At 46.7% G+C, this 10,201-nt stretch overlaps 1 protein-coding gene across 7 annotated transcripts in view; it reads right to left on the reverse strand.

Annotated features, from left to right (window-relative positions):
• Positions 1-10,201, reverse strand: part of Hacl1 (2-hydroxyacyl-CoA lyase 1) — a 56,268-nt gene that overhangs the window by 42,123 nt on the left and 3,944 nt on the right. The window contains exons 1-2 of one of the 7 annotated variants that reach the window (XM_076931412.1): positions 9,509-9,650; positions 8,827-8,896 (exon numbers count right to left, since the gene is read on the reverse strand). The exons of 2 other annotated variants lie outside the window; for them this stretch is intronic. In XM_076931412.1, coding sequence (XP_076787527.1) covers positions 8,827-8,889 — 63 coding nt within the window. In that variant the 5' untranslated portion in view covers positions 8,890-8,896; positions 9,509-9,650. Of the gene's footprint in view, positions 1-5,610; positions 5,690-8,826; positions 8,897-9,508; positions 9,651-10,201 lie in introns of those variants that run through there. 4 more of the 7 variants (XM_076931410.1, XM_076931415.1, XM_076931413.1 and 1 more) reach the window with 4 other exon arrangements.

Raw genomic sequence — 10,201 nt, forward strand, 5'->3', positions numbered from 1 at the left:
CCCCCACCATCCTGGTTTCTAATTTCTAACTTTTATATTTCAAACACTTTATTTAAGAGAATCTTTAGGTTCCCTGTAGAATGGAACAGAAAAACAGTCACCTGCAGCCACTGTCCTGATTCATGTACAATCTGTATCATTATGAGCATCTCAGAGCAGTGTGTGTGCACTGGGTACAGCTGGAGGGCCTGCAGCGGCCTGTCCTCCACCAGAGGCTGTGGTTACACTGGGATGTACTCTGCCTACAGTATCTGCAGACCTCCTTTTGGTAACAGATGCCGTGGTTGTGGACATCATGCACTCTACAGGAAGGAAAAGGCTGTGGAAGTCCAGCCGTCACCAGACCTGGGTACGCAGAGCAGAGAGGCTGCTCCTGAGGCCGAGCAGTTGTCCAGTATGAGATCCTGGGTGCCAATCTCTGCTGTAATCCACAGGTGACAGGGCTGGCTTGTCACTAGAAAGCAGGGCCACTGACTGCTGTGTGGGCTCCCTGCTATCCAAACACAGCTATTGAGCATTCAGCTCTCTCTGTCCAACTGTGCAAGCTGTGAAGTACTCGCTTTTCTGTTGCTGTGATTAAAAACCAAAAAAAACCAAAAAACCAAAAACAAACAAAGCAACTAAGAGAAAAGTTGTTTTGGCTCCTGGTTTTAAAGAGTTAAGAGTCCATAATGATGGGATGGCAGGGAAGCAGACCTCTGGAGCAGGAAGCCATCTTAACTGCAAACACAAAGCAGAGGAGGGCAACAGGAAGTAGTGGGGGATGGTGCACTCCCAAAGCTGCACTCCCTTAGTGACATGTTTCCTTCATCACGGTTGCACCCCCTCTCCAAACAGTGACACCAACTGGGAAATGAGCGTTCAACTATCCAAGCCGAGTGGCTTTAAGTGCCATGGTCTTCCTCTCCTCTTGTGAGGTATCCAGTGTGTGTGTTTACATCCTTTAATTGCCCACTGTCTGCATTTCAGTATTTTCTCTCTGAGGTTTGGTTGTTGTTTCTTTGTTTTGAGACAGTCTTGCTGTGTCACCTGTTTGCCTTATACTGACAAGCCTCTCTTTCTTGGCTACTTGAGTCCTTTTATTTGAAGTCTCTATAGCCAGACAATGGTGAGAGATTCTCTCCTCAGCCATGTCTGTTTCACTAAGAGCATTGAGTGATTCTTCATTTCTGTTACAGTAGGGGTTTTTGGTTTTCTGTTTGTTTTAACTCATCAATTCTTAAACACATTCTTAGAATTTCCCTCTTTTGCCTGCTTATATTACCTATCTGTTTTCCCCAGTGTCTGTTTTCCCCCCCAGTAGGGCCCTTAGCATGGCTGTCATAATTATTATAAATGCTATTCTGATATTTGTTGTCTCTTTGATCTTTGGTTTGACTTTTTAGTATCCCTGTAATTTGTTGTTGTTGTTGAAAGATGACATTGTGTTCTGGTAAAGCAAGCAAGCTCAGTGACCAGGCGTTTAGCAAAGAGGTGATGTTATGGGGAGCTCTCCAGATGTTATGGGGAGACCTCCAGAGAGGTGATGTTTTGGGGAGCCCTGCAGATGTTATGGGGAGCCCTCCAGAGAAGACCACTTAGATGCTCTATTGTCAGCTGACTGGTACTACACTCAGGTATTCGGGACCCAGCTGTAGTGCCATGTGTTTGGAGTACTGGGTTTTTTAAGGCAAAGCTCACAGGCTAATCTCCCTCTCAGCAGTTGCAGGGGGAGGTTTTGTCTCAGAAAACAGTTTAACAGAAGATAAGATAAATGGTTAGCTGGCGGGGGGTGGGGGGGTGGGGGGGGGGAGGGCAGTTTCCACAAACAGGCAGTTTAACCAAAGCTAACAGAGTTATCTGGGGCATCTTGACCTAGGATTCCTAGAATAGGGTTGGGTAGTTTCCCACAGGGCTTTACCATCAAGGAGATCAAATTCTAGTTCATCTAAAGTGGCCACAGCAAGAATAGGAGGTGGAAGAGCTTTTGCACGGTCTTGCCCCATCACATTCCAAGATAGGTGCCCTAGAGTTGACTGTAACACCCTGGACTGTCTGTATCCTTGTGCCTTTGACCTTGAACTGAGGGCTTCATCTGTACATGGGGCTCTCCCACCAGGTGAGGTGAGCGGGCCAGAAGGAGCTACTGTGAAGCATTTCCCTCTCCCATGGGAAAGTTAGAAAGGGCTGAAGTTAGCATGTCTCTTCCTCCAAGCCAGTTAGGTTCAGAGAAAACCTCCCAAGGTTAAGCTCTGATAAAGCGATTTCCTACCGGGATGGGCCTTCTAGCGGAATCGAATCGCCTGTAAGCTGACCTCCAGGTCAGCCGCACCAGTGCGTCGTCGGACACTGGGCACTCCCCATCAGGGCTTTATCTTCAGTGTGCAGATGACAGAATGAAAGCTAAGTTGTATAACCGTATCGCATCACAAGGAGCAGAGCTGGTTTTAAACTCCCATATATTGAAACTCGAAAGCACATTTTATTTACAACCATGCATGTTCTTGCTCCAGCACCCTCAGACTTCATTTGAATGACTTCCTAAGATAAAGTCCCAGAGCAAACTGTGACTCAGAATACAAATTCCTACACTTGTTCATGCACCATTATTTCTTTACTTGCTTGCCTTTATTTTTTTCTAAACTGAAAATTTAAGAAGGTACCAGTTTGAATTTCTGTTTTGTAAAGTTCAAAGGCTTTTGAAGTATTTATGATTCACTTTCTTGTTAAAATCTGTTCTCATCACTGTCTGTTTAAATGCTGTCTTTTTTTTTTTTTTTTTTTTTAAATTCTTTTGGTGTTTCAAGACAGGGTCTCTCTACATAGCCCTAGCTGTCTTGGAATTCACTTTGTTGACCATGCTGGCCTCGGAACTCACAGAGATTCACCTGCCTCTGCCTGCTGTTGGGCTGTTGGAACTAAAGGCGTGCACCTCAAGTGCTATCTTGATGTCTGTATTTTGCATATAGACTTTGTCAGTCTGTCCTTCCATCATTTTAACTTCAACTCTTAGACATTTGTTCCAAATACCTAATGCCCAATTCCAATTTATAATATATTAACTCCGAATTAGGAGTGGTTTGTTTGTACAGGTCACAGGGTGTTTACTCATTTCCAAATTGTTATTTCGTCATCCTTGGTTTGCTTATTCAGTCAACCTTTCCACCACTTTTGGAGCTCAGCATAAAAAAATATATATATAAAAAAAAAAAAAAAAAAAAAAACAGTGAGCTTTTTCAAAGACAGATGTGGGTGAAATCCGTGGCTTAAGTTTCTTTGTAGCTGAAGGGCAATCTCTCCCAACCAGGGAACTGGAATGGGTTGCTCAGGTTAGTAATTAATGCTAAGCAGTGCAGAGCCTACAGCTTTCATGGGAGAGACCAAAACCTCCCTTCCCAGCCGTATCCCCAATGCCCTCAGCATGCCCAGGTCTGGAGGGCCGTTGACCCCTCAAGCTTGTAAAAGCAGCAGGATTTGGGAGGACCAGCCACATGCTAAGGCTCTGGGAAGCACAGAATAGTGGGACTTGTATTGGGATCAGGATGCAGCTATAGGTGAGCTGGGACCTTTGCTACAGAAAAAGAAGCTATCCACATAATTCCTGACTTAACCACATCAGACCAGATAGAAATGCTAGTGCCTCTTAGGCTGAGGTGCAGATACCACGTGCTTCTCACTGCTTTGTACTGCTGACCAGATAAATAGGCCTGGGCAGGGGGCCTGCCATTGTTATCAGGCTCTGCCCTCTGAACGCCCCTCTCAAGGTGGTGTACTTATGTCCTGCACAATGCTGCGTCACATGCCTCCTCCTCCTGACCTAGGGACTGACCACATCACGATCCCTCAGTTTGTCTGTTCTCTCTCGATAAACCTAGTTATCTTTTCCAATATGTCCCCCTTAGCTTTTCAGTAGAGATGGGGGCTTTGCATGTGGCCCACTGGCCTCTCGCCTTGGCTTTGTTGTTTCGTCTCTTCCAAACTCCTGCCATCGCTCTTTCAGTGTTTCTTAAAGACCATCCTGAGAAGGACATCGTGTGGCTGTGAGGGACAGGATTCTTTGGCCCTGTCCCCTACTGCCTGCTTCTTCTGCAACTTCATCTGTCACTTCTGAGGCTCGGCAGGCGGGAGCACAGTGTCTGACTGGTGCAGACGTTTGGTTCTTCCTGACAGATCAAGAGAGGTTGTGCGCCCATTGTTCATCTAGGGGTCGGTGCCCACCATGCATTTACTAGGAAAGGTTGGCCTTCATGTTGTCTGTCTTCTGAGTTCATCTTCCCAGATAAGGTTGACAAGGGACTTTAAGCCCATTGTGTTGGTCTTTTAGACAGTGGTTCTTATAACTTAATTTTAATTTGTTCAACAGGAAAATGGAGGGAAATTTCCACACACACTCCCAAAACAATTCCCTGTTGATACCTATTGAGGCTCACTTCAAATAATTTTATTTAAAATGACTTCTCAGTATATTGCCCAGGTTGGTCTTGAATGAGGTTACGCTCTTGCCCAGCCTCCAGAATGGTTGGGATTGTAACATTCTTCCTGGCATTTAGTGGATATGATGACGGCTCTTGGAAGCTTCGAGCTTTACAGAAGAGTTAACTACCTGGAGGAGCCGCACTGTGGACTCTCCACTGCTCAGCCACGGTCAGCATTGGACTTTCTCCTCATGCTTTCCTGTGAAGTATGATGTACACGTGAAAAAGTACATGGTGCTTTGTAGAATAAGGCTGGGCGATTTCCCAGAGAATTCAGTATGCTCTGCTGCCCTGTTTTGTTTGTTTTTGATCAGAGACTCTGGAGGGAAACAGTATTATTGGTTGTCTAAGGTGTTTCTGGCCTGGCTAAGGTGAGCAGCCAGTCTGTTAACCGGCTGGCCTTGTTTCATGTCTGTGGATGCTAAGAAGATACCCTGACCCAAAGAAACTTCAGGCAGGAAGGGGTGTATCGCCTTACAGTTCCAGGTCACAGTTTGTTATAGCCCACAGGTAAGGCAGGAGCGTCACACCCACAGTCTAGAGCTGAGAGAGAAGTCCGTGGGTTCCCTCTAGCTTGACTGCTGCTGGCTCCTGCTGTCTTAGATTGTTGATGGCCTTGCCTATAACACATACACACCATGGCTGGAGCTCCCTGCATCCATCAGCTACACACACATACTCGCAGGCCAGCCCAGGTAATCCCTCAGTGACCTCTCTTCCTAGGAGATGCTAGGTGTGTCCCAGACATCAGCCAAATGTTGCCAAACTGTTGGAAGGAAGTTCTCATCACTGAAAACACTTTGAAATCCATCCACACTCTATCAGGCCTAAGGAAAATCACCTGAGAAATAAAGGTGATGCTTTTGATTCCTGGCATAGGAAGAACAAATCTTAAAACAGTCAAATGGTCCAGTTTTTTTTTTTTTTTCATCATGAAGTAGATGGGTGAGATATTAGAAGTGGAAAGGGAAGAGGAAAAACAAAAAAACCATTGCTACTGCCTGAGTCGAACACCCACTGGTGTTATTCTCAGTTGGTCCACCAGGTGGCAGTCACACCTGCAAAATCAGTCAGCTGGGTTTTTTTCCCCCATACAGTGGTACACACAAAAACCCTCCTTACCTCAAACCCTGTGGCACCACAGGAAGATACTTACAGTAGTGAGCCTGGACCTAGGGCCCTGCACATGCTGCTCAATGCTGTATCACCGCACTACACCCTTAGTCCGGGAGGTTTTATTCTATTTAAATTATGAAGGTATTCCCCACTTGAGAGAAAGAAAGACAACATTTAGGTTAACATGTCACGATTGTTGGATTTCTCTTTTAGCTTAAGTTGTTCTAGTTAATAAAGCAGAACTTGGCCCCTGTCCAAGCACAGTGCAGAGTTATTTCTGCTGTCATCATTAAAGGGAAAAGGTGAAGCCACAGTTTACCGACATACCTTGGAGGAATGGATCCTTTATGTTCCTTGTGAGTTCAGCCATGAATTCTCATCAACACTGATTGTCACAGTGTTTACTTACACATGACCTTTCCAGCTGGCTTCCAGGCTGCCATCCCCATCCAGACAACTCAACAATGGCTCTCTCACAGTAGAAAGGGCAAGAATCAGGTCATCGTCCAGCCTACATGGCTGGATGTCTCTGCAGTCCCAGTCTGAGGCTGGGGTCCTAGAGGATTCCTGGAGTGTCACTGATTTTCAGTTTATACTGAAGAAGTTGGATTTAACACCATCAGCAACATGACAGGTAAACTGGCCAGTTAGAGTGAGGGCCTGGGGAAACGGCAAAGCTTCCTTCTTCCATGTCCGTGTGTGTGGACTGCCACCAGAAGGTGGGGCCCAGATACAGGGTCCATCTTCCAGCTGAAATCTAAGAGAATCCCTCGAAGGAAGGTGTGTTTAGCAGCTTGGGTTTTAGTTGATTCCAGATGTAGTCAAGTTGACAACCCAAATTAGTCATAATAAGTCCACCCCTTGTCAACTTGACACACAATGACATTTCTTTATGTCATGATTCATTTCAAATGAAAACAGTAACTGGTCATAATTCTGCCTAACACTTCTCATGAGATGTGGGTGGAGGACTTGAGGCCAGTGACTAGACACTGCTCGTCTTCCTGTAATCCCATGCCACCACTTCCCAACTGCTTCCCGTGTTCCAGCCACACAGCTCCTCTGACCTTGTCTTGAATGGAGAGGCATGCTCCTGCCTCAGGTCCTCAGTGTGGATGTTCCTCCTCCTGATCCCATGTGCCGTGACACACACACCTCTGGTTAAGTCTATGCACAGCATCACCTTCACACTGACTCTCTCCTTCCCCACACTGTTGAAATGGTACCACTCCGAGTGCCTGCTTCTCCTTTGCACTTGCTGCTGTCTGCCATACAGACTGCTGTGTCCAGCCTCCTGTGCACTGGGGAGGAACTCCAAGAGACCCTGTTTGCTCCCTGCTGCATTTTGGGTGTGTGCCTGAGCCTGGCTCAGTTAGCACGTATATGGATGTCTGACATGAGTATCTTCCTAGAAGTGGGGTAGCTCGGAGCCAGGCCCTGTCTCAGAGCAGAGCACACCACAGAAGGCGGATACCTTGTTTCTACAGCTGGTATTGGCCCAGGTCCCACTTCAGTCTCTCGTGTCCCTTCAGTAAAGGACTATGTTACCACTGTATTGGGCCAGACACTTACGTAGGGTCAAGGTCCTGACCATCTCCAAAGATGGGTTATTTTTTGGGTTTCCAAGAACTCCTTGGCCCCAGAGCACCCTTGTTCCAGGGACTCCTGTGTCCTTGTGTCCCTGTACATATATGGCCATGAGCCAGCACCTAGAAACTGCCTCATCTACACATATCTGCAAGTGTTGACCCCTCCGGTCCCTCCCTCCTCCCTACCGTCCTCCCTCCCCTCCTCTCTCTCCTTCTCCGTCCCTCTCTCCCTCCCTCACACATGCTGGCTTTTGACTCCTGTGTCGGATGACCTTGAATTTCCTTTGGTTTTTGGTGTGGTGTATACGGATACATGTGCCCATATGTGTGTCTTGGTGGCCAGAGGTCAACATCTGGAGTCTTCCTCTATCATTCTCTACTCTCGTCTTTGTTGTTGTTTTAAGACAGTGCTTCTCACTGGACCTGGGTTCAGTGGCTAGACTAGCTGACTGGTGAGTCCTTAAGATCCACCTATCTCCACCCACACAGTCCGGGGGTTACAGGTGTGTCACCATCCTGAGCTTTTCTGCAGATGCCAGGGATCAGAACTTAGATCTACCTTACTTACCAAGCCATCTCTCCAGACCCACAACCTTGAACTAATGATTCTCCTGCTTCCACTCCTTGGGTGCCAGGATTGTAGCTATGCACTGGTTTTGTTGTTGTTGTTGTTTTTCCAGTGTTAAGGTCAAAGCCAGGGCTCTATATGTGCTAAGCTAACACTCTGTCAGCTGAGCTGCCTTCCTCGTCCCCAGGCCTGCCACTTTAAGACCGAGCACCCTCTGCTTCTGCCGAGCCCTTTAGGGTCCTTGTTCAGCCTTGTTAGGTTGTCCCCGAGACTGTCTGTGAGATGCCAAGTGCGGAGGGGAAGCCAGCCTCACAGCCTTAGTGAAAATGTCTCCTGCCTCGGCGCTGTTTGGGAAGGGCAGGCTCGTGCAGCTATTTTTATTACAAATACTCATTCTCTCCTACCTTGTTAAGCCAGGATCTTTCAAGCATGAATATCTGGTTAAATGTGTATAGTGTATAACTATTGATGCACACACGCACGTGCACGCACGCACACACACACACACACACACACATACACATAGACACACAACACACACAGATGATTGCCACTTAGAGCTTTCCTACTGGAATCCTTCTGCAAATAATACAGATTTTACTTTCTGAAAATAGAAAGGAATGTGGTTTCTTGCTGGCTCTGCAGTTTCCTTGTTTTGCTGGATTACATGCTCTTATTAGGTGTTCTGTATCCCAGGGACTGTCTAAGGCTCCATGATAAAGCCCTAGCCTGGCCTATGTGAGACCCTGAGTCTTATCCCACCCATGTCCCCACGTCTTTTATGCAGACACTGTGAATGGCCTTCCTAGCCCAGGAGTCCTGACTTGCTACCACCAAGCCCTGCCTCATGTGTCTCTACCTCAGCTCTTCAAGAGGCCATCAACTTGGACTTTAAAAGTCACTATGACCATGATGTCACCCAAACTACCCCATTATCATCCTTTAAAAGTGGGATGCAAAGTAGATTTTTTTGAGTCATTTAAAATTATTCATTGGTGTCTTTAGAGACAAAGTTCCAATAAGAAAGCTTATCAATTATACTTTTGTTTCCATTCCAAAACTCATGACTGCTCGCTTTTCAAAGGCCCCTTGTTCTTACCGTAGCACATTGCTTACAGTGTCTGGATGAGTGGCATCGAGCCCTGGCCTTTGTGTGGTACATTTATTCCCTAGGGAAACAAGAAGCAGTTTGAGATGAGGGGTGGGAGGGTGAAGGCTTCTCCCGGAGGAGCCTTTGCTACGAAGGTTCTAAATGGGGGTCTCTACCTCCATTCTGTGGCTGAAATAATCACGGGTTGTTTCTGGTACTTTTTTAGCTAAATAATACACAGAACTCGGAGTAGCCTGTGGTGTTTGTTTGGGAATGCAAACACAGACATCCTGGGTTGAGGTTTGGACAGATGTTATTTTTGGATAGTGAGCTATTCTTAAAGAACAGCAGTGGGATTCCTTGGTTTGTCAATTCCTTTGGTATTGAACCGGGATTCTTGGGCAGTTGTCAGCCCCTGTCTGTCTCCACGGGGCAGCTGCCTGGCTGTGGTACACTGCCTGATCAATTTCTGTGCCAGGGGAGGGGCTTTAGTCAGGACGTGGTTTACAAAATGGCTTTGATCCTAGCCCTGCAAAAACCAGGCTTGGTGGTGCATAGCTGTAATCCCAGTTAGTAACACACACAGTTATGCAAAGTAAATGGTTCTATATCTCGGATGGGGTGGGGGTGGAGGGAATACAGAAATGTAATTTATTTGTGTCTACTTTCATGGTAAGTAGAGACTACTCACTACAAAATTCCAATTTATCTTCTAGAAAATTCCGTGTTATCACTGTGAGAAGGATTTTCTTTCCAAACCAGTACATTCTTAAGCAAGTGATTTGGAGTAGCGGACAAAGCAGAAAGCAGTGGTGAGGCTCGTCCGGTTCAAGGTAAAAGCCGTGCTGGACTGACTGGGAGACTCCTTTATGGCTGCCCTGTGGGTGACACAGCAGATGTTAGAATTCCAGATCACCCCAAATAAAGACTGAAGAATATCAGCTAGGAAGCTGTCCTGTTCAGGAGCCTCAGGACCATCTCGGCTGTCCTAGACGGCTGACCTGCAATGCTGAGTACGAAGTCTTGAGCAAAGCGTCAAATATATCACAGAATTGTCTCCAAACTTCAGCACAGTTCCTGCTGCACACAGTGTAGGCGCCTGGCTAGCAGGGCAGTGGCACACTGCGGGCTTCCTGCATGCCACGTTAGAAAACCGAGGCAAACACCGAGTCTGTTTTGGAAATGTTCTGAAGCCAGTCTGTTAACACAGCTAGCCGTTTGAAATGCAGCTCTACGTGTTTGGAGAGAAACACACGGGTTTTTATTAGGGACATGAAACAAACTCTTTGAGTCCCAGCATCGCTGCGGGCGAGTGTAATTGCCAGGATTAATAAATCACAGCTGCGAAAGTTCAGTCCTTGGCAGCCTTCCTTATTCAGCTCTT

The sequence above is a fragment of the Arvicanthis niloticus genome, chromosome 3 (assembly GCF_011762505.2).
Source record: "Arvicanthis niloticus isolate mArvNil1 chromosome 3, mArvNil1.pat.X, whole genome shotgun sequence".
Lineage (NCBI taxonomy): Eukaryota > Metazoa > Chordata > Mammalia > Rodentia > Muridae > Arvicanthis > Arvicanthis niloticus.